This window comes from Podarcis cretensis (genome assembly GCF_951804945.1).
Source record: "Podarcis cretensis genome assembly, chromosome: 7".
Taxonomy (NCBI): Eukaryota; Metazoa; Chordata; class Lepidosauria; order Squamata; family Lacertidae; genus Podarcis; species Podarcis cretensis.
In genome coordinates, this window is record NC_137176.1 from 30,158,945 (window position 1) to 30,184,300 (window position 25,356).

Here is a 25,356-nt window from a genome sequence, read left to right on the forward strand (position 1 = left end):
GGCGCCATTTCTTAAAATACATCCTGTAAACTCATTAAACAAAAAGCTGCCTTTACATAATGTTGGCATTTGCATGGTTTTAATAATAGACAAAGCTGCCTAACAGAATAGAGGTCTATTGGTGACCGCATGAGAAATACTGAGTACCATATTTTGTAGCCCCTGTGCACAAGAGTTTAGGCTGCTAAAGCTTTTACACTTTCACCAGAGACAACCAGTTAATTAGCTCTAACTTTAGTTGATTAGCCAAATAAATAAGCCAAATAAAGCTTGCAAGCTTACTAGCAACCAGTTAGGGATTCTTCATTTACCATTTTCTCAGAATCCATCAGTGCTTGATTCTTCTTGTATCACAGTATGGAAGAGAAGGAACTTCTCCTAGTATGCGGTGTCAGGGACTATATGGGACCACTTCAATGAGGGACAAATATCCAAGTTGACCAAATGTTGGCTCAGCTACTGGTCCTAAGCAAGACAGAAGATTGAGTCCTACAGACTCAACTCGTTCTATTATCCCCTGGAGATAATAGACAATCTATACAGAATTTAAATAGATGTTTAGGTTTACATTTCCAAAAAAGGAGAACTTTTTATTAGGTATAACAAAGGGTGACATCCCCAAGAAGGTACTCTGCCTATTTCTATGCGACCACAGCGGCTAGAATAATCTATGCACAACAATGGAAGGACAAAGAAATCCCAACAAAAGAACAGTGGCAAGATCAGATAATAGAGTATGTGGGGTTAGTTACTATGTCAGCAAACATAAGAAATCGAGATGAGACACTGATAAGGGAGGAGTGGGAACATTTTGAAGGGTATCTAAAGAGGTATGATAGTCAAATAAACCTCCAAGTAGGGTTTGATTTGTGAACAGCAGTTAATAACAACTAGGAATAGTATAGAATGAAACTGGACGGAACAAAAGGATATGTAGCACAACTAGTAGGATCAAATAAGATGCCATGGAGGGGTGGACTGGGAAGTCTTGAGATATGAGCTGATCAAAGGCAATTGTAAGATGTATATATATATAATGTTGGAAAATGTATAAATAAAAAATAATCTCATTATCACTGGTGGTAGAAAAAAATACCAGACTAACTGAGGCTTTATCTATTTTTTGAGGGTTGAAGTCCACCACGTTCAGCTACTTTCCCTACCCCAAAACTAAACAGTCAAAGGAAACGGTTTTGAAACAGATGCCTCAAGATAATTTGGACCCACCTTGTTGCTTATAGGGGAGGTATCCATTCTGCCAAAACTCCTTTGCCCAGATGGAGGCACTTGGTAGACATCTTGGCCCTGAAAACCATGGCCGGTGGGTACCTGGTAGATCCCCTGGCTGTGGTAAGAAGGAGGCACTTGGTAGACCGGATCCCGAGGAGAAGCATGAGCACTAGGTACTTGGTAGATCTTTGGCTGGTTAAAAGGTTGGTGTACAGATCCCGAATTGGCCATGTCTTGGTTAGAGGGACTCTCCTGCACAGGGCCGATGAGAAGTTTCACACGGTTGCCCGGGACAATGCCTTGCCGCCCGTGTAAGGAGCAAAGCCACCATCCTTCCAGCCCTTCCGTGTTCTGTTCTATCACGGTCAAAATGTCTCCTTTGCGGAAAGCCAGCTCCTCTGCACATTCTGGAACATTATCGTAGAGAGCTCTTGCCATAAGATTCTGAGGAAAAAACGGAGGAGAGAACTTCAGCACAAAATATTCCATCTCAGACGCACTCAGGTTCTTTAAAGAAGTAAGAATGCTCAGTGCGAGTAAGGGGGGGATCATTGCACAAATGTGACATTAAAAACACAATGACAGCAGCCATGGACACTGACACACCTGAAGCCAAAAGTCAAAATGGCAGCCTTCACTCCCCCATCACTTTTAATTGCCCCATATCCTTAAAAAACAGAGAGAAAGAGGTTGGGGTACAATAAGAGTATAGGCTTCTTTATGGCAGGGCTGGGGAACCTTTGGGCTTCCAGACCTCATTAGACTACAACTCCTATCATTCCTGATTATGATGGCTGGGGCTGATGGAAATTGGAGTCCAACAATATCTGGAGAGACATGGATTTAGAGTGTAAGATCCCTGCTTTATGGTAGGAGTCAATTTGTCTAAATATACATACATAATCTTTTATATCCTCTGTGGGGGTGTGATGGGGCCCTGGAAGTTGGGAGTTAGGATTCCGGTCCTGAAATACCAGTTCAAATGCAGGCCAAAAAATCTCTGTTCTACATTTATAACCAAGGATCTCAACATGCGTATAGGTAAAGGTAAAGGGACCCCTGACTGTTAGGTCCAGTCGCAGATGACTCTGGAGTTGCAGTGCTCATCTCGCTTTATTGGCAGAGGGAGCCGGCATACAGCTTCCGGGTCATGTGGCCAGCATGACTAAGCCACTTCTGGAGAACCAGAGCAGTGCATGGAAACACTGTTTACCTTCCATCCGGAGCAGTGCCTATTTATCTACTTGCACTTTGACATGCTTTCAAACTGCTAGGTGGGCAGGAGCTGGGACTGAGCAACAGGAGCTCATCCCGTCGCAGGGATTCGAACCGCCGACCTTCTGATCAGCAAGCCCTAGGCTCTGTGGTTTAACCCACAGTGCCACCCATGTCCCAGTAATAAAAGGTACTCTAAAGACACCGCTGGTTCGAACCCAGGACCTCCTGTTTACTAGACAGGCACTTTAACCAGCTAAGCCATGGCGCCTATTCATCATGTGTATAGGAGACCAGGAATCTGAATTTGCTAAACTGCAACCTCAGTCTGGTCTTGAAAAACCTTGAGAAAGTATGCCTCTTTTGTGAAAATTTTCCTAGGGAACAATGAGGTCTGCTGCTTTTAAACTCAAGTATGAGAAGTGTTAAGTCATGTGTTGAAAGGAATAAATGGAAGGTAAATCTCTACTACTTCATGTGGCATGCTGTAAATATTGCATAAAACTGCTAACTTATTTAATAGCAATAAAAGGGATAAGCATGCTGGAATGAAACCCAGGGTCAAATGTTTTGCTCAGTCAGTTGTGTCTCAACCTCAGTTTGCCTTCTAGAAAATGGGAACTATTAAAAATCTACTTCACTGGACTGTTGCAAGGGTTAGCATGCAAATATCCTGGAAAAGGCAAATCTGGCAGCTTAAGACCTGCTTTGGACAACCTGCTGATGCCTCATTGCCAAGAGAGACTAAATTGCCAAGGAAGATGGGACAGGGCCTTTTCTGTGGTGATTTCTCCAACTATGGAACTATTTCCTTAGGAATGAAGCAAAATGAAGCACTCTCCTTAGGGACTGGTTTCCACTTTGCTTCATTTTAGGTGGGCTGATAAAACCTTTTTCTTTCCACATGGCTTTGGGATGATTTTAAAATGTAACTAATTCTGCTCTCTTTTTTAAAAAGTTTTGTTCTGTTCGTTTTAAAGATTTGAAAACATGCCACTGAAAAGGTATGTCCATGGTTCTGTAGACCCACCCACCCCCTAATTGTAAAGATGCAGAATAGAGAAGCAGAGGCACAACACTCTCTTGGCTACCCAGAAAGCCTTTGTTCACGCTGAGATTTAAAGCTTCATCTGTCAAAACCAAAACTAAGGTCCTTGTTATTGCTGGCATCCATCTACAGTGGTACCTCGGGTTAAGAACTTAATTCGTTCTGGAGGTCCATTCTTAACCTGAAACTGTTCTTAACCTGAGGTACCACTTTAGCTAATGGGGCCTCCCGCTGCCGCTGCCACACCACCACCATGCGATTTCTGTTCTCATCCTGAAGCAAAGTTCTTAACCCGAGGTACTATTTCTAGGTTAGCGGAGTCTGTAACCTGAAGCGTCTATAACCCAAGGTACCACTGTATCTCGAAAGACAATGGAGTGTGCCTCTGGGGATGAAGTCAAACCACTGCATTAGCAGCCCCAAAGTGACTTCCCTGAGGCACAAGCCTGGGCAGGGTGCATGGAGGTCCTGGTCTGGCTAGACAAGATGCCCCTCCTGGCCTTGATGATGTGGTTCGAAGTAAAGCAGAGCAAGACGTCTGGCACCAGATTGGCTGCAGAGTTGCTGAGCATGGGATTAAGAGACACCCCTAGATCCTACAGAAAGGGCCGCAATGTGGCTTGTCCATGCCAGCCTCATGTTTCAGGAGCATGGGTTAACCCTGCCATGGGGAGGAGCTTTGGACCAGTTTCTCCCTGCATGGTCGGGCTTCTCAGGAAGAAGCTGTGCACCACTGAAGGTTCCCATCCCACCAGAGTAATGCGAGCACTGGGCCTAACTCTGCATCCACCACTACAGAGCAGCACCCCGGCTCTGCATATGGCTCTGCAACTTCATAACATGAGCCAACCCATACCTCTTTTTAAAAATATGCCGTTTCCATTCACAGACAAAACATGCTTTGCCTGTCTCTCGCTCTCTTTCTTTCTGTATACATGGCTGTCTGGCACATTCGGTACTGAAGCTGTCAGCCAAACTAGGCAGTCAGTGGGAAGCAGACAAGCTGTATAGGCTGTCATTCTTGGACGCCTTCACAAAGGCCCAGAACGCTTTACTTCTTGGCTCACGTGGTCCTAAGCAAAGCACGCTGGCAGCCATTAGACTGCCCAGTCCTGTACTCCAGAGGAGCCAGATAGCTGTAGATGAATTGCAAGAGTTCTCTTCTCTCAGAGGAAAATGTATATGTAGTGCAAAAAACACACAGACATAGCAATGAATTGTTACAGCTCATCCTAAACAAGGGGGTTGGACTCGATGGCCCTTGTGGTCTCTTCCAACTGTATGATTCTATGATTCTGTGATGGTTGGTGGCTTCTGGAAAGTCCTTTTAACAGCAGACAGTTTATACGAAGGAGAAATCAGTTTTACTTTTCGAAAAAAGCCAAACTTTGACAGCAGAGGATGAAGCTCCAGTCTCTCCCTGCCTCAAACACAAATCAGTACTAGTTTCTAACAGTACTAGAAGGATTTATTATTTACTCGTTCAGAAAAGAGCAGGGAGTGGATTTGCGAAGTAATTTTTTTTTTCAGTTTAATGTATCTTAAATTAAGGTACTACATGGTTGATTAGCATGCTGAATAAAGTCAAGTCAATCTGGAATGACTGTATGAGCCTCAAATATAGATTTATTTAATTTTTTTTTAAAACCCAACAACCTGCATTTCTGTTGCTTTTAATTAATAAGTATTCTTATTTGAAGGTGAAATTATGCTGATTTGATGGGGAAGGGGAGAGAAAGCTTGAGAGAGCACCACAAATAACAAAATACATTCTAAGTAGGGCTGTCAGCTAATCAAGAGAGATTTTAATGAGACTTTTCACTGATAACATAGCTACATTTAAATAAATTTGCATATTATCAAAATATCAACACAGGTGTCTTCTTGAGAAGGTTAAGAAGCTATGTTCAAGATTAAATGCTTTATTCACTATTGCAAGAACCAGAACCAAAGAAAGTATAGAACAACTAAGTTGGTTTATCTTTACACTCATACTACTACTGATTAAAATATGTTCTCTCAACAAATGAAAACTGGCCGCCTTGGACTACTCAACAAAAGCTCAACTAATATGGTCAATTGAAGCTTGCCAGCCAAAAAATCCTAATTCTTTGTTATTGGGTTTATCAACAGGATACAAGGCAAACTGAATACAGAAGAATGAATCAACACAAATTAACAAAGATCATATCCAGCTTTGAGACAAACACATATGAACAAATAAAGATTGCTATCATGTGAGTTAAACAGGACTGTATAAGCAGATAAAAATGTATTTAGCCAAATATGTCTTTCCAAAAAGACTGGCGGACTAGGAAGATATGAGCCACGATTAATATGTGATAAAGGAACACCCAATTGCATAGAAGGTATCAGGTGAGAGCAGAGCCTGGGAAATCTGTTTCTCTAGGAGGGCTAGATATCACAGATGAGTGACCCCTGACAATCTGCCATGCTGGCTAGAACAGATGGGAATTTCAGTCCAACATCATTTGGAAGGCAACTGCTTCCCCACCCCTGTGCTAGGGGTATCTATTTACTCCTGTGTAGCAACCAAATTCACACCCGAAGCATAGATCTGCTCTATGATAACTGTCACTTGAAAACTTACCCAACTGTTGAAATCTTTCTCTTTTTCAAAGTTTTACCCTTGGCCAGATGTATATATAGTACACCACTTTCTCCTACCTGCATTTTATGGGGAGGTGCTACAACTAGTTAAAGCACCAAGCCTAACTACTTTTGACTTCTCCAAAACCTAACATGCCAGGTCTCTGATTTACAGCTGGGTGAACAGGAAGCAAACATTTAGTTTGAGTAGTCAAGCAGAACCATTCAGGTTTCCAGCTTTTAATTAGAACAAAGAAGACAGAAGGGGGGGGGGGATAAGACAAAATGTCAGTAATAATTTTGGGTGCCAGGAAAAAAGAACCACGAATGCCAATAAACAGGAATCAATAAGAGTCTTCCCTCTTTTCCTTTGACCAGGACTTGGCCAGTGAGCTAAAATGGCCTCACTTTGCTGGACTGGTTTACCCGGCATCACAAGCTGGGAGCCACTGTGCCCATGAAATGTTAAAGATGCTCAAAATTAATGCAAACATATACCGTATACTGGAACCTGAGCTTACCTTTTCCTCCTCCCTCCCCACTGCTTTTTCCTTGCCTGTCATACATTTTAGATTATAAGCCTGAGGGCAGGGACTGTCTGTACTTGTACACAGCTCCAGGAGCCTTTTATCCTGCTAAAGAACGGGGTAAATAAAGAAAGTTACAACAGTTTTTTTTAAGTAAGCCCACAAGTTACTGGGCTGCAAATGTTATTAGCTTGCTAGGAGGCGAGTCACCTGTGCTGTACAGTTCTGTGTTGGGCATGGAGTGTGTAGGGGAGAGCCCCCTCCTCTGCAGCCAGAATGGAAATGCAGGATTGCTAGTCCTTTTAATAGGCTACAAAGTGGACCGATGGAGATGGGAAGAGGTATGGGTGCTCCCTTGCTGCCACCTTGCTGCAGCTTCTCACTAGCTATGAATAAAGAAAGACTTTACTGTATCTGCAGCTCGCATAGAAACTAAGACAACTAGTCAGGGATGGGGGATCCTGCCTGCTCACTCACCTGCATGGAATTCCTGGATACCTGTGGCAAGCAAGCTACTTAAATACAAGAGTAACAGTTATTGGAAAAAAACACTTTCCCTCCATTTCCTCAGAACTGTTAGCACTGATCAGTCACATGGCAAGTTATTTTGCATCTTTTTGTGTGGGGCTCCCATCCTTTGAAGCCTCTGTTTCTTTTGATGTTTAGGTTGCTACAATATACAATACAGGAAGATGCCTTATACAGTGGTAAAGGTAAAAGTAAAGGTACCCCTGCCCGTACGGGCCAGTCTTGACAGACTCTGGGGTTGTGCGCCCATCTCACTTAAGAGGCCAGGGGCCAGCGCTGTCCGGAGACACTTCCAGGTCACGTGGCCAGCGTGACATCGCTGCTCTGGCCAGAGCCAGAGCCAGAGCCAGAGCCGCACACGGAAACGCCGTTTACCTTCCCGCCGGTAAGCGGTCCCTATTTATCTACTTGCACCCGGAGGTGCTTTCGAACTGCTAGGTTGGCAGGCGCTGGGACCGAGCAGCGGGAGCGCACCCCGCCGCAGGGATTCGAACCGCCGACCTTTCGATCGGCAAGCCCTAGGCACTGAGGTTTTAACCCACAGCGCCACCTGCGTCCCTTATACAGTGGTACCTCGGGTTAAGAACTTAATTCGTTCCGGAGGTCCGTTCTTAACCTGAAACTGTTCTTAACCTGAAGCACCACTTTAGCTAACGGGGCCTCCCGCTGCTGCCACGCCGCCAGAGCACGATTTCTGTTCTCATCCTGAAGCAAAGTTCTTAACCCGAGGTACTATTTCTGGGTTAGCAGAGTCTGTAACCTGAAGCGTCTGTAACCTGAAGCATCTGTAACCCGAGGTACCAGTGTACTGAGTCAGGGCACTGTTCAAGCTAGATCAGTGCTGTTGACACTGGCCAGCAGCAGCTCCTCCCAGCCTTACCTGGCGAGGCCAAGGATTGAATCGGGGACCACAAAGCAGATGCTCTAACCACTGAGCTGCAGCTCTCTTCCAGCATACTCCTCCATGAAACGACACCATGATGTGGGTTGTTAGGCCACAAAAGTAGCTATATAAAAACAGGAGCCTGCTATTTTTTTTAATTACTCAGTAAAATAAAAATCAGGGCAAGGAGATGAAAGAAACATTCAAGAAGGATATGAAGTGACAGCTTTAAAATGCCAAAGGGAAAGAGGCCAGGCAGAGGCAGGGGTGGGAACGCAGGGAGTATTCCATCCGGCCTCATAAAGTAAACAGGGCGAATGACGTCCATTGCAAGACAGTGGTAGGTGGGTGGGTGCGCAGCCATGGAGCAAACAGAGAGATGATAACTAATGCAGCACCATGAGATTGTGTACAATGGCTTCTTTAAAGGCTAACAAAAGTGGCCACAAAAAAACCAAAAAACCCTAGCACCCTTAGTCCGCCTCTCCCCCAGACAACAATTATTCATCAGAAAACAACTTAAGCATCCATTCTTTCACCAGAATCTTTTTGTCATAGCAGGAGGCGGGGGAAATGCTCCCAGGCACGTACACTTGTGTACATTGAGCTATCATATACCAGAATGATTAACTTTTCTTTCTCTGCCCCTGCCTCCCCAACTACTGCCACCTACATACACAGAGAGTTTATTATTATAGCTACCAAGGAAACTATCACCTCTGAGTAAAGGAGAAATGCCTGCTCGTTTCTATTAGGAGCCGTTTCAAAAACTACCCTAAACAGGTCATCCAATTATCTCACTCATGTTTAGACAGTAACAGGAAAAAGGAGGGAGGAGAAGTAAGAGCTCAAACAAAAAAAGGATGATGTAAGCCTCTCAAGCAGAAGCTTAAGCAAGTGACTAATTTCCCAAGATTATTATTAATAATAAAAATTTAAAGGCAGAAAGAATGGTCTGCCTCTAATACCGTTTGCCTCCCTTTCTCCATATGCATGGCTTTAAGTCCAAAGGAATTGGCAGTCTGAGGGCCGCAGTCCTTTCATGAGTAACCTGCTAGGGGCCAGTGATGACAGCAGCAGATACGACTCTTTGCTTTGTAAAATGGTGACATTCCAGCCACACAAAACCCAGTTGTTTTCTAAACACACACACACTGCCCAAGTTCCTCAGAGTGCTGCACAGTGGTACCTCAGGTCACATATGCTTCAGGTTACAGACTCCGCTAACCCAGAAACAGTACCTCAGGTTAAGAACTTTGCTTCAGGATGAGAACAGAAATCGTGCTCCGGTGGCCCGACGGCAGCAGGAGGCCCTATTAGCTAAAGTGGTGCTTCAGGTTAAGAACAATTTCAGGTTAAGAACGGACCTCCAGAACGAATTAAGTTCTTAACCCGAGGTACCACTGTATGTAGTTTTCTCTCCTCCTCATTTCATCCTCACAACCACCCTGTGAGGTAGGCTAGGCACAGAGAGAATGAGTGGCATAGTATCCCCTAATGAACTTGAAGAATTGAGGTCTGATTCTCAACATGGCAAATAAGAACAACCTCTTGGTGAACCAGCAAGGAAGCTTTAATAAGTTAAGAGAGTTCCTCCCACCAGTGCACCACCAGCCCATTAAACCTTGTGAGCTATTAACTTGCGTGGACTTGACGCAGACAGGAGGAGGCGAAAACGCCCCAAGCCATAAAGCAGGGCCAGGGTATCAACAGAGAGAAGCACATGCTGTGTTGTGGAGGCTGACAATGGACATCTCTAGTCGGGAATCTGGCAGACAGTTCTGTGTCGGTTCTTTTTTATCTTCCGCTTCCCTCATCCCCCATCCCTGGAATAAAGTGCCTATTGTATGGTACTGTCAAGGAGGAAACTACTGAAGCATTGTGTGTCACAAATCTGTGGTAAGCAGGAGATTCTGTGAGAACCAGAGCTGTGCAGATCCCGCCACAGATAGAAACACTATGGCTTTAGTTTCTTTTGATTTTTGTTTGTTTGCTTACAGGATGCAGACGATTGTTCTGTTCTGGTGCTCTCTGGTGCATCATGGCAGCAGCTTAAGAGCACCGGACTGGGAGATCAGGGTTCAAATCCCTGCTGAACCACAAAGCTCACTGGGTGAACCTTAGGCCAGTCACTGTCTCTTAACCTAACCTACCTCCCCTTCTGTCGACAGAGAGGAAGTCCACAGGATCCTATGACCCCCCTTCAGCTGCCATTTGTCACAGAAATATTAAATAGGGTGGTTATTATACAAGAGGGTTATGGGATGGGCTTCCAACCTGATCATTTATATATATATATTTAAAGAAAATGAAACAGCTTCTAGAAAGTGGTTTGCCACAACAGTATTGAGATTAAGCTCACTTCCACATCAGAGTTTACTGTGAATTTAGTGCTACTCAAACATGAAAGTTTTTCACATTGTTCGCACAATATCGCACACATCAAAATGTCCCTCGATTTCCCGCTCCCTCCCCTTAAGCCAAATTTCCCAGTTCCACATTTTTAATTTTACTTCAGTGGATTTTCCATGGAAATGGTAAATCCAGATTGAATTTGCGGATTGGGATGGCATTTTGATGAAGACAGTATTTGCGGACAGCACAAAACAAACACCTTGTTTGAGCAGTGCCCTACATCTCAATGTTGTTGCAGGATGGCATTTTGATCATGCAAATGCTGAGCTAAAATTGCCTGCAGGCGCTGCACCAAGATCATCAATAAACTGCTTTGCTGATGTGTCTTTACTTAGAGCTATGAGACACTTGCAAAGTACAAACCTAAGAAGCCAGTGTGTTCGTCGTTACTCTTGTAACCCTCAGGCAAAACACAACCATTATCACAGAAGGCCAAACTTTCATATCAAGTACAAACGGTTCTCAAAGAGTTTCGTGAGGGGAGATCGGAGGGATCTCTTTGCAGAACACTTTGGCCAACAATAATTCCACCCGTGTGCTTTATTTGGCAGTCAGATATTCCACCCCCCCACCCAAAAACTGGATGATGTGTTTTTAATGCAAATAAAGAGTGATGGCTTCCCAGCCTTGGCAGGAGCCATGAGAAGGTGCTGAGTTCTGAATGCCCGGCCACTTCATTCCTGTGCATCTCCAGGCCAGAGGCTGCCAGTCACCGAGCCCACTAGCCCTGCCAAGTTGTCTGGAAGCAGCAGAGTGTGGAAAAATGTTGGCCTGGGCAGGAGAAAAGCAAGTCTCTCAATTCACTCTTCCAGCGAGCTGCCTGCCTTTGTTTCACTCTACATTACAAAGCGGGAGGATCTGAATATGCAGTGGTGAAGTTTATCAGCCTCAAACAATAGAAGTTTTTAAAAATGCCCCCTCAACCATAATGCTCCCCCCCCCTTTTTTTAAAAAAAAAGATTATTAAGGTCTTTTGCTTTAGGCGGGAAAATCATGCCAGTTGCATTTTCTCTTTTGGCACGACAACTCAGATTCACTTCCAAGATGAACCAGGCAATGCCAGTCTAATTTTAAAGGTGTGGCAGGCATATAGCCAATAGGTTTATTAGGTTCCAGATGTTTCACTCAGTCTTCAAGACTGTGATGCAGTCCAGGGATGACTGAGGCTTCATGAATGATCCTGCGAAAGCACGCCAAGCCTTTTCTCTTACTCTAATTTATACTCTCTTTGCAGCAAAAAGATGGGAATCAGTAAAGAAACAAACAGGTATTCTGGTTTCAGATATTCTGTATCTTTACTGCAGAAGTAATTGTGACAAGACCCTGCTGCTGAAGATCCTGTAAGACTCCAGACTTAATATTCTTACAGAATCACAGAATTTTAGACTTGGAAGGTACCATGGCGGTCATCTAACCCAACGCCCTACAATGCAGGAATCTTTTGCCGAATGCAGGGCTCGAACGCATGACCCTGATATTAAGAGATTCATTTACATTAGATGTCATTACTTCACTTGCTTCAAAATGTGGCAATCCCCGTAACAGCACATTTATTCCATCACATGAAGAAACCATGCAAAACTGCCTTGGCCTCTTTCAAATATGGAGCTTACCACACTTGGAAATGCAATTTCATGGATGCACCTGTGGAATATCCCTCCTTCTCTGCTCCCCCAAAGTGGGGCCACACTGGGAAGGTTGACCGTGCCACAGCAGCACAAGTGAAGCACTGCATAGAAGCAGCTTGTCACATGGAGCCCACACAAAGAAGTGCCACCACCCTGCAAGAATCGTGTGCAAACACTCAGGGCCAGATTTAACTAAGCCAGCATGTTGGTGGATGTCAACACAAGGGGTTCTACTAGTGCAATGGAGCTTCCCCTCCTCTCCTCCCCTTGTTTGCCCCCTTGTGCCAACTCGCTCAGATTGCCCCTGGAGGGCGAAGAGAACCCCCAGAACAGCACACGGCAAGAGGAGAGGGGCTTCATTCCACCTAGCAAGCAGAAATGTTTGCCCTGATGGGAAGGGTGGAAGAGTGCATTGTTGAATTCCTCCCTTGGAATTTTATGGCTGTCCCTTCCAGCAGACCATATGAACACTCACCAAGGATCTTCGTTCTGAACAATGTCCATTAATTAACAACACATGCTAAGTGGTGCTAGTCTGGGTGAAGGTTGGGCTCTTGGCTTGTTTGTTTGCCTACAGGATTGTTATTCATTTAAAAGGCCTGTGAACAAGCTCTACAAAACCCAAAACAGATTTCAGGGTGGAGTTGGATTTCATTTTTGTTACTTGCGTTCTCACACTGCTCTCTCTCTCTCTCTCTCTCTCTCTCACACACACACACACACCCACACACACCAGCACATTCTACCCTGATCCTCACGCACATCTGAATGTACACATACTCAGAAATCCCCAGTCTCTATCAGAATATGCCCAAAGGTTGTGGCACAAGAGAAACAGTGTTGTAATATCTAAAACAGTATGCTTTTACCTGGGGCTACCAAGTGCTGATAGGAGATGTCTGCTCCATTGCTTTGCTTTTGGCACACTATCCTCTGGCTTAGGTAGGTTAGTGTGCGAAAGGGCCGATGATCCTGCTGCAGACTTGAGGAATTTATGAGATCACCAGCTGACTGATTCTATGCAGCCTTGCTGTGAAGGAGGTGTCAGCTCATAAAGGCACATGACGGACAGCGACCAGGGAGCAACACACATTAGTACAACTCCAGATGAAGCAGTTATCGCAAGCAGGATAGAGGCAACCAAGCTACCATATCACATTTCCAGAACTCCATGGGGCGCTCATTTCTTTTCCAGTGGAACATTAGCAGTGACGTGCCCTTACATATCCTTTGAAAGAGACAGACCCCACCCTCTGCCTCCCAGCTCAGACTAGCCAAGTATTTGGAAACTCTACAAAGTCAGAGGATTTTGGTCATATATATATTTAACCCCCCTCCTTCACCCTTTTCCTATAGAGCTATCTATTTTAAAATAATTCTTAAACTGGAAGGGGGCTTCCTTTTAAAGACCACACCATCATTTCTGTGCATGAAGGAAAACTACGAAACCAAAGGGATGGTAGCAGAAGGCAGAGAACCAAGCAAAGCAAGAATTATCTCACTAGGATTTAAATACTACCATGCCAAAAACCCAGAAGTGTGTGGTGGAAAAGCTAACTTCATTCCCTTGGGCAAACCAGGAAATTCCTTGTGAAAGGAGACTGGCTGTTGGGTGCTAGGAGGCAAAAAGCTGAGGGGGGGGGGAATGTGGGCATGAGAGAAACAAAAGAGGTAAGAACCCACTGAAATCTGCTGTGGTTGAAACTGCCCACACTCTGTATATTTCCCATATAAGCAATCTAGAATAAAATTCCCATAACATATTGGGGGTGGGAGAACCAACAGCTACTCCATAACAGTACTCAATAGCTTGACTCAGGTTGGCAGGGTCAAGGTTTTTGTATTAATTCCAACTTGGGACCGTGATATCTCAGGGGCTGCTTGATCTCTTATATCCCTGCCTGATCAATGAAATCTTCAGGAGAGCTACTGTTAGTGGTTACCTGGGCTCAGATGCATGACTTCTATCTACCAGGAGTCATATCCATTAATTTCAATGGATCTACTCCAAGTATGACTAACGATGGATCCAACACATTGCTTTAAAACAGTGGTGTCCAAACTTTTTTCAAAGAGGCCAGATTTCATGAAGTGAAGGGCCTTGAGGGTCGACCAGAGTTATTGACCTTTTGTAAGGATTGAAGTTATTGGGTTTTTTTAGGATTTTACCCCAGAAAATAAACTGCCACAGGGGCCAGATTAAACCAACCGGTGGACTGGATTAGGCCCCCCAAATGGACTTTGGACAGTGCAATAGAGATGGGAGGCATAATTTGGACCTGAACTTTTGACATGTAAATATGTTATCCGGCATCGTAGTACTCAATGCTATAAAAAACTCTGATCAGAAAGCCGAACAAACCAAAGGGAAGCCCATTCTCATCCCCATTATGCCTGTGAAACATAATTACTTAAGATCGGACTACTTTAAATGTAAGGAGCTTCCACACAACTTTTAAACTAGAATGGAAAACCTCCACCTACTAGAGCTGGGTTGAAAGTAGGATCCCTTCAGTATAGTCTTGTTAAGAGGAGCAATATGTGAAAACTCCACATCAGCTGATTTCCAGAGTCATTTTAACTCTATAAAGAATTAGCTGGTGAAAAGAATGAAGGCACAAACCCAGACTCTACTATTACAAATTACAATGCCAAAGACTTTTCTACGTACACAGTTTGTTTGAACCTATAGATTAAACATCAATTCTCCATGGTTCTTAAAAAAATAATAATGAAGTGAGCTAGATGGCATTCAGTGGGAAACAAGACTTTATTCCCACGATTTTTAAGCATTCCTCAAAGGCTATTGTCTCTGTACATGTCACAGGGTTTCCCGCTGAAATTTCAACTTCCTAGTCAATGGGGCACATCTTAAGAAGGGCCTCTTAATATGCCAACTACATTCATGCAGACTGAATCCATTCTTAGTTCTCCCCTTCTTTTGGAGCATACTAATCCAGCCTGGTTGTATGAATGAATGTATGGATGAATGAATGGGTGTAAAAACACAAACTTCAAACAGCAGGAGCTGGCCTTGTCCCCTTTGAGACTAAAAAGTTGGGTCATTTTCACCAACCGTACAGAAACTATGTTTCTCAACTGAAATGTTTCTTCTCATTTTTAATTATTTTCTTTAGGGCAAAGAATAAACACTTAAAAATGGACAAGAATTTCCACTAGAAATTCAGAATAAAGAAGCGGAAAGAAAATAGTCATTTTAAAAGAACAGTATGAGCTGTCAGAGACAAACTGCCCCAAGGTAAATGACATCACATTTTGGCTTAGAGAATGCATAAATCTAGATTTTTGTAACTGGCAGAAATTGTTCTGTATGATACACATAATGTTCTCACTGCTGATTGGTAGATTACCTGTGCTGTAACATAAGCCTCTCCTTATTACCAGAACAATTCATTGATGCATTTACCGGTAAATACTTCACTTTGTAAGTCTGATCTTCTTTATGCTGTGGGGCTTACCAAAACTTTAATATCTATATCCTCCCATTCCTGCTGTCTTGCTCTGATCCAACTAAGGAGATCCACATGCATCTTGTTGAAAGCAATGCAAAACACATATGTGTCCCCTGAACATGGATGCGTATATGAATGAGCATCTGCACAACTGAACCAGCAAGTGATGCAAACACATATTTTTGAACAGTGGTCTCCTTACTTGGGTCAGGGAACCTGGCTGCGTGGAGTCAGCTCCACCGACAGCCATTGAAGCCTCCCTCTTTGAGCCATGAAATATCTTGTTTGAATCCCGTAAAAGAATTGGGCTCAGAGGTGCAAATACCTAACCATCCCTCCCTTTATGAGGAAACCCAAGTGACTATGTAGGGCTCTCTCCTGCCAACATTCAGCGACAGCAGCAATTCTGCACACAAGTACAGCTCTTGGTCCTTACCAGTTTTTCAAGAACTTGGGGTATTTTCCTCCCCAAGAAGCCAAGATTTTCTTGCATATCTCAGGGGTCTCCTAGGTATGCAGAAGCTCACTCCAATTCTTTCACTGAGTGTGTTTAGCTGTACATGGGACATCTAGTGGACTAACAGAAGGAGCGATATATATTTCTGAATTCTAGCTAATCTGTGATTCAGCAGCAGATTCCCACTCCCACTTAGCTGGATTCAACAATGACTCAGAACAAAGAATTATGAGACTCTGGTTCTGCTTAGTTCTTAAAAGTTCCCACACATACAGTGCATACAGCGTCTCCACTTTCATGGACAGATAAACATGGTCACTGGGCAGCTTAGTTAGCATCACTGTCTTAAGATGGCAACCAACACAATTCTCTGCAAAACACCACTGGCTCTGTTGCCACCAACACTGTCCTTCTGGGTAGCAAATTCTACCCAGTTCTAGGTCAGTTTATATGTCCTTTCTTAGCACAATTCTGAAAATGTAACAGCCAACACTTATTACAAGATTACACAAGGTGGTGTGGGTTTGCAAAGCCTGAATCATGCAGAAAGTCATGCTAGATAGGGGGAGGAGAACCTGTGTGAACCTCCAGACTCCAACCCCCATCAGCCCCAACCAGATGGTCAATGGTCAGGGATGGTGAGAATTCTAGCCAAGAAACATCTCAAGGGCTATATAGATGATGCCAACTGTTGCCTTCTGCCTGAAACACTCATTAACGCACATACCTTTAGAGTGTCCAGCTTGGGTGTGAGAGAACGAAGTTCAGATCTTTGCTCTGAAATGAGGCTCTCGGAAGACAAGGCAAATCCCTATCACTTTCTTACCCAATTTGCCTCATGTGATTGCTTTATTGAGAGGCTAAAGTACAGCTGCTCTCTGAGATCCTTGGGACTGAAATGAATCAAACAGATCTGTTTAAATAGCAAAACTCTCACTAGAAAAGGCAGTTTCCACTATAATGCCAGCTTCCAAAAGGAAGGAAGCAACAAACATTTTCAAAACGTGCAGCCAAAATCCACAGAACTATAGTTGCTATGGAGTGGTAATTTCTGGTTCAGGCAGTACACTTCTAGACATGCCTACGCAGAAAGAAGTCCTACTGAGTTCAGTGAGACTTACTCCTAAGTAAGTATGTACACAACTGCAGCCTTAATGTAAAATAATAAATGAATGTCTCAAACAAAAACAATTCATTAATAGTGTAGTTGAAAGTGCAGACAGTTCCTCATGTAACCTTCATGAAAATAATAGCTCCTTTTTTTAGACAAAGCTCCTTTCATTGTTCTCCAGGGCATCCAGATAAATGAGGATGTCCTGAAATTCTAATTTAAAATGTCCCACAGAATCTCTTTCATCTGCATTTGTTCTCTTCACTCATGCTAAAATAGACTTCCCATAACATGCAGTGCATTCATCTTGCATCCACTTCATCAGGATGCAAGACTGTAACAGGAGACGGATAGCGTGCTGTATTTACAACAGACTACAAACAGTGACCAAGAGTGTCATTAATTATCTTTCCTCTCTTTGAGTCAATGCTGATGCAAAATAATATGTAGAGCCTTTAAAGTATCGGGTGACTATAGCTGCCCAAAGGCTGCTAGTTATCCATGCCTTGTGAAGTCAGACGAATCTCTTTTATTAGTATTAAGATTTTACTGATCTCATTTACCACACTTTGTGCCGTGACATTCAGAGGGGAATGTCAGGAATAAACACAACCACAGGGTCAGCAAAGTACATGCCACCACCCCTTTTTTTACATAGCTTAATGCTCCAGGTCTTTCATTGCCTTGGTTACAGACAGCAAGCACTTATGGTTAGAAATACAGTAATCCTTCCCAGAGATACTGTTGTGTTTGCCTTGGCATGCCGACATTGTATTTATGACTCTGCTGCAGCCCAAATCGAAGGCCTCACAGACCAATTTGCTCAGCTTTCTCCCTTTCCTACCAAGTACCTAAAAATAGATGATCAATACCTCAAGCCTTCTGCAGCAGCAACACATGCCCAACCCCTGCCTCGCATATTGTGAACTACCCGCCATTTCCCTAGGTTTGCTTCAGATGATCAGATAGCTAGCAAACCCCAGTGAACTCTAGGTAGGCAGGGCAAGTTCACTTGCAGGGCTGTAAAAAGGTATGCAGGATCATCTTGGATCCATGCACATTTCATCTTCCATATGTTCCTGTCCATGTAAAAACTGGAGGATAGAGTGACACTAAGCTACTTCTGCCCTGCAACTGGTGAATCAAGAGGAGATAGCTCAAGTGACATCATCATCGTTGTTGTTGTTGTTAGGAGGACTGCTGAAAATTGAGGGTTTTTAGGTTGAAAGGTTGGAATATTGCAACAGAGCTTGTACCGCACACGCAAAAAGTATAGATCCCCAGGTTCACTCCTTGACACCTCCAGCTAAGTAGGGATGGGAGGGCTAGGAAAAGGCTTCTTAAACAGTAGGCTGGTTTCTACACACATTCACACACCCCTCTCTGTTCTCCATTCAAGCCAGCAGGAGGTGTTATCAGAATCCAGGGATACTGGAGAAGAATACAAATTAGGGCTGGTAGAGTTTTGAAGACCAGCAGAGAGGCCTGGATGGTAGCGTTTGGCCCCCAGGCATTCGGCTCCTCACTTTTGGTCTACACTGACCAGCACTGACTCTCCAGGGCTTCACAGAGCAGGATTTCCTAGCGATGCCAGCGACTGCGAAAAAAAGTTGTCCCTTTCTCTCTTGGAAGATGCTGCAGGTCCACAGTTTGTCCTTTGGCTGCCCATCATGGTCAAGCAGGAAGCACCTTCAGCACTATCCTGGGTTTGGATGGCATGCTAAGCCAAACCATGGATTAGCCATTGGCCCTACATGAACCTAAAAAGCTCCAGCAGGGAACAGTGAGTGCCACGTCCTCCTTGGGAGAACCATGTTTGCAAGATCACTGTGGACCACACCCTGGCTCGGCATAACACATGGACCAGACCTTAGAGAGGCTTGGTAGGGCACAGTTTCAGAACTCCCCCTTGAAACAAATACCCTGCGCTTCCTAAAAATCACAGCGGTCAGGTCCTTGGTTGAAAAGGCTTCATTCTATAAAGTCCTCTTCTGCTTTGACCTTAAGGTCTGTTCACAGTACACTGGCAATGAACAGGGGTGGGGAGAGGGCTTGTAACAGGCGGGTGTTAATTACAGCAACAGGGCTATTTAAAACACTGATGATTTGAAGTCTTTTCAAAATCCCAATTTGTTATCTACAAATCACCTTTTAAACAAAGGCTAAACCCTCCCCTTTCTCTAATAGGGCATTTTTAAAAAGAGAGACTCATCCACCTATTTCTTAACTGAAAGATGTGTAGTGATATATTATTTCATTTTTAAAAAATATACCTGCAATTACTGGCTGCTATTAGTCATTTCTTTCTAATTTCATGCCTACAGCTTGGTTGACTGAAATCTGTTTCAATACGATCATGGAATTTTAGAGCTGGAAAGAACCGTACAGGCCATCTAGCCCAGTCCCCCTGCTCCATACAAGAATCTGCAACCACAACAAGGGAGAAGAAATCATTTCCAGTGCAACGTCCTCATTCTGTTCCGGGAAACCAGTTGAACCATGTGCTAGTGGTGGGCGGAGCCAGAGGCAAAGGTAGGTGGAGCAACACATGTAAATTTTACCTTTGATCAGTAGGCTAGTCTCTAAGAGACCTTATCAGAGTTCAAGGATGTGTTCCAGGTAGACAAAAAAACCTTGGGGTTTGAAGCAGTGCCAGTGAGGGGAGTAGCCTGAGGAGGGGGGGATGCTCTGGAAAACATTCCAAGGGCCAGAAAGAGATGTCTCAGGGGCCACATTTGCCTCCCTGGCATGAGGCTTCCCACCCCTGAATTAGAGCATCCCTGAGAGACAGCCATCCTCTAGTGAAGGAGAGCTCACCACCTTGCAAGGTCATTTGTCCCACTTCTGAGCAACTCTTACTGTCGGTTTCTCCTAATATTTGGCTGAAATCCGCTTCCTTGCCATCGCCCACCCGCTGGTTTCAGTCCTGCCCTCTGCCACAAGGGAAAGCAAGCATGCTTCATCTTCTGCATGATAGCCCTTCAGATATTAGATGGCCATCATGTCTCTCCTTAACCTTCTCTTCTCCAGATTGTAATCTACCCCGCTTCTCCAACCCTTCCTCACAAGATGGACCACATCCCTCCAGCCTCTCTGGATGCAAGATTATATGTGCTCTCTGATTACTTTGCCATAGGCTATGCCATGAGCATGGCCAAGGGGGGGGGGAGGGAGAAGGGAAGGGCAGCTGTCCCCCCAAGTCAATAAAAAGACATGGCTAACTGAGGTTCTTCCCCCCCCCAACAAAAATCCTGGCTACACCCATGGGTTACGCACCATTGCCAGTAGAGCTGTGCCAGCATCTCTAAGGCAACAGAAGAGTTGTTCTATTGTGGCATCCTTCTAAAATGGCATATAGACACCCGTGGGAAATTTGTCATTCAGGCCATTTTGTTTAAGCTGAGAAGCAGCTGTGGTCAGGGATGTGGGGGGCCACACCCATAAACTGGCCCTCTGAGGCATTTCTCCTCAGCCAGTTTGCCATTTAAAGGAATTTGTGTGCAGGCAGGCCATTGAAGCTCAGGCTCTGCTGCCTTTCATTTGTTTCCTCCTCTGGCCAGACACTTTCTGGCAACTGCCCGTCCTGGTGGCTGCCTCTGTTTCTCGGAATGCAGAGCTCAGAGCCGCTTCCCAAGTTACAATTTTCTACCTTGGGCCTCCGCCCACAAGTCACTCCCATCAGAAAAAATTATAGGGCAGAGAGGACTTATTTGCCAAAAAAATTATAGGGCAGAGAGGACTTATTTGCCAAGGTCTATGCACATCAGGGGACGCAGGTGGCGCTGTGGGTTAAAGCCTCAGCGCCTAGGACTTGCCGATCGAAAGGTCGGCGGTTCGAATCCCTGCGGCGGGGTGCGCTCCCGCTGCTCGGTCCCAGCGCCTGCCAACCTAGCAGTTCGAAAGCACCTCCAGGTGCAAGTAGATAAATAGGGACCGCTTACCAGCGGGAAGGTAAACGGCGTTTCCGTGTGCGGCTCTGGCTCGCCAGAGCAGCGATGTCACGCTGGCCACGTGACCCGGAAGTGTCTCCGGACAGCGCTGGCCCCTGGCCTCTTAAGTGAGATGGGCGCACAACCCCAGAGTCTGTCAAGACTGGCCCGTACGGGCAGGGGTACCTTTACCTTTACCTTTATGCACATCAGACTTTGGCACACAAAGGGGCATGGGGGAAAGGCTTGGAGAAATGCACAGATATATTCCCAATGCTTCTGACAACTTGGGCCTTAACCAATGTGATGGCCTCTGAGGTGCTACAGCAAAGACCCTTTGTTGCCGTGACAGAAGGAAGACAGCTAGCTCTCGTTATTTTGATGGGATGGAATTCTCTTTGGAATCAAGCTCAAACATGGCAGGTGGTTCTCAACAGTGCAAACCTGGAAGTTCATTCTCCGATGGTGCGACTAGGAAAATTTCCCCCCAGGGAACCTCAGCTGTGGTACCCAACTCTTATTATGCCTCACAGCAGGCACGTCCAACATGTAGATCATGATCTATCAGTAGATCACTGGACGTCTGTGGTAGATCACTGGCTCCCCCCAAAGAAGCCAAACAACTTTGGCTCCCAACAACTTTAACCTGAACCCCCAAAAATGGGGTAGATCACTGCCAGTTTTTAACTGTGAGAAGATCAGTCTCTTGTGAGTTGGCCACCCCTGCCTTACAGGATGGGTGGAGACTCTCAGGCTGAAGGTGAACTGCATCCTTCCAGGCCTCTCTACCTGGCCCTAGAATACTCTCCAAATTTGGTTGGATTGTGTCCTAGAACTCTGATCATGCCTCCTCCTTGTCTGGATGGAGAATACAGAGGTGGGTGTGGGTACATACTGGGCTCCTTTGGGAAGAAGGGCAGGATGTAAAATTGATTGATTGATTGATTGATTGATTGATTGAAACTACCCTACTGCACAGAGGTAAAATTTACGCTTGCTCTTCCATCCACTTTTGCCTCTGGCAACACCCACCATCGGCATGCGGCCCCTGGAAAGCTGTCCAGAAGAGAATGTGGCCCTTTGGCTGAAAAGGGTTCCCTACCCCCACATTACAAGTATTCAAACGTCTACTAGATTATACACGAAGTGCAATGTATGGGAGTGGGGAGATTAATACTGCAGTGTATCAATGATGTTTCAAGATTTTGTTGGAAAGCATAATATACTCAGCTTATTGCCCAGCAGGTGAATCTTTGTAACATGCTCAGGCCAACTATCCATCTTATCAAATTTCTATTTTTAAGTAGTGGCCAAATCAAAGCTTTGTTATTAGGAAAACAACAGTTGTTTATTAAAATAGTAGGCATTTATGTCACACAACAGTGGAAACTCTAGGATTACAACTCCAGGACATCAAAAAAGATGTAGGGAAATTGTTGGAACATGTGTATTCTTGCAAGCTGTAAAATGTATGCTTCAGAGAAGTGTCCAGATTTTGCCATTCAGAATGAATTTGAGGAAAGTGATTGGTTGCATGACTTTGATGACCAGCGATTTGATCCAGACCAACCTAATGAGCTCTATACCTGAGCAAGACTTTGAAGTCTTGCAGCCAAACCAATTCTCTATCCATTAAACCACAAGGGGTATTCATTTTATTATGCAAACAAAAGCAAAAATAATAATAATAAATGACAGGACGTAAAATAAGCAATATACTGTTTGCCTTGCTTTTAAGAAAGGCAACAGAAGTAGTTTTTCAAGTTACATCAACTTTGATAAACGGTTTTAAGTTTGTAGTAGTATTAGTGAAATCTATAGAATTACTCTAGGGTGAATGATTTGTGGACTTCAGCTTAAGAATGTTAGCCTTGGGTAAACTGATTAAATAAATACTTCAGACTCCCTAAGAAATGTAAACAAACTAGTTTACCAGGAAGGTTTTATAGAGGCAAAAATCTTCTGATTTTATGGTTTGCCTGCTCACTGGCACAAAAGAAGTCTGCCGTGCTCCATCTAAGAGCATTACATAGTATTCAGTCAGTCAGTCAGTCATCTGAATTAAATTACTCATTTCACATGCACTCAGTGTTTTGAAGGAGACTGCATCTATATATGAAACAGGATCGTCGCTTTTGGCAGTGCGGGAAGGATAAAAAAGGGATAACCAGAAATGTCAAGGTGATTTTATAACCCCAAAGGGATTACGGTGCAATTAAGGCAGAGTATCCCATACCCAGTTGAAGCCAACAGCAAAATGTTCCTTGATCTCAATAGCTGGGCAGGTACATAGGCCTCACATTTCCTTTCAAAACACTGATTATAAGTGGGTGTATTTCTGAACTGAGGCTGGTTGAGATCCTGACAGCTTTCAAAGAGTAGCACTAAGTCAGAGATGCTTCCTCCTTGCTCCCTGTATCTTCCATCTGTGCAATGGGAACTGAGGAAACGGCAGGATTGTTGGCAGCCACGAAGAATAGCCAATATATTTCTTCCAAAATTACTAGGAAGCCAATATTTGTAAGCCCCTTCCTTTTCTCCCAGAGTTAGGAGAAACTACCTGCCCAGGTTCACACCTCAACAGAGGTTCTACTGCTGACCACCAGAACCTGCTACCTACTCATTTGCCCTCTCCAAGACTCCAAGTTCACAATTCCACCTGCTCACTTGCCTGGGTGTTGATCCAGGCCTGATCTAGGTTTCAGGGGCCTCTGGCAGACCCACTCCTCCATTTGTGAACCTTGGAAAGCTTTCCTAGCAGTGCCAGGCAGCGCTTCAAGCAGAGCTAGGCATAAACACCCTTTAAATTTATCATCCTAGGTCAGGGGCATTGTGGGAAATGAAAATGGTGGCCAGATTCAACCATGTGACACTGCTCAGAGTGGTGGGCCGTTTTAAAAATAATAATAATAATAGTGTAGGGAGCCAAGATAGACGCTCTGCCCACCTATGCCAGGTGCTGCCACCAGCCATGGATCTGGTTGCAAAGAAAGAGAATGAGCAAATCCTGGGGCTAGCACTGTGAGACATCTCTCAGGAAAAGAACTGTCAGCACAGCCCTAAATTCAAGAAAGCTTTTAGTTGCCTTTCAAGATCTTCTGTCACAGCCTATCACTGTTTAACCCGAATCTTCTATAGCAATCCTAAGCTTGGGCCCATCATTCATGAGATCTGGTTCTTAATTCCCCTGCGGCATGCGGGAAATTCTGAGGTTCATGTATACTATTACAGTTAAGAATTAGTGTACCTCCAGGCATGAATTATCATTATGACTATTTGCTACTCTATTTATTTTTGCATTCTAGAGGCTATAATCATAGGCTGGGACTAGCATGGAGCTATGCATTGTACAGCCACATAGTAAGACCACCACTTGTGGCCAAATTAACTCACAACATTATAAATAGTTACAAACTTCGACTTGGAAGGTAAAGAACTTCCTTCACTCTTTCGGTTTCATGTTGACCTTGACAGGTTTCCTTTTTCTTGGCAGAGGAACAACCTTCCCTTCCCTCCCCCTCCCCTCTGAGTCCAACAAAACAAGATTGCAGTAGATGCTATTTGCTGATCTGATGCCCCAGGGTATTCTTGTACCAAGCACACATATTTTTAATCAGTATAGAGCTGTGACTGACTGCAAGGAGCCAATCACAAAAGCTCTGAAACAGAATTCCTTTAGAAAGAGCTCTGCAAAGTTCAATCTCTTTCCTAGTTTAACTTGAAAGAGTTTTCCTGGACCCCTGGGAGACGAAGGAATACAGGGGTCACTGCTACCAAATACTTGTCCAGATTGTTGCTCAGAGCTACCTAAAGAATTGTGTACAATGCACACATTCCCAAGTAAAGTCCTACTGATTTCAGTTGTCTTTACTCCCTTGCAAGCATGCACACAGGATCACAGCCCGAATGTGGGTTTTTAAGACGACTAGAATGAACTCTAGAAACTAAGCAAACTGGAAAGAGGGGGAAAATGCAAGACAACAATGCATTCCAAGTGACTGAAATGTGCAGGATTCTGGCTACACTTTTTTGTATTAATGGGTAACATCTCTGCAGCAGGAATCACATTAAATCAACATATGAGCCCTCTTGCTAAAAGTACAGGTCTAGAATTTTATATTTCATCAAACTCTGCCCCATTTTGTAAAGCACTCATCCTTCAAAGTGCCCAAGCTGGTGAACAACATGGGGACGGTCCCTTCTTATCCTCACAACTAGGCAGACATAACAGGGACTGGCCCACAGGCAGCCAGTGTGGTGATTGGTTGAGTAGCAGGAACTTGAACCCAGATCTCATTGGTC

At 44.3% G+C, this 25,356-nt stretch overlaps 1 protein-coding gene across 3 annotated transcripts in view; it reads right to left on the reverse strand.

The window, feature by feature from the left end:
* Positions 1-25,356, reverse strand: part of NEDD9 (neural precursor cell expressed, developmentally down-regulated 9) — a 79,095-nt gene that overhangs the window by 34,133 nt on the left and 19,606 nt on the right. For all 3 annotated transcript variants that reach the window (XM_079984941.1, XM_079984940.1, XM_079984942.1), the window contains exon 2: positions 1,228-1,674. In XM_079984941.1, the coding sequence (XP_079841067.1) occupies positions 1,228-1,668 (441 nt within the window). In that variant the 5' untranslated portion in view covers positions 1,669-1,674. The remainder of the gene's footprint in view (positions 1-1,227; positions 1,675-25,356) is intronic.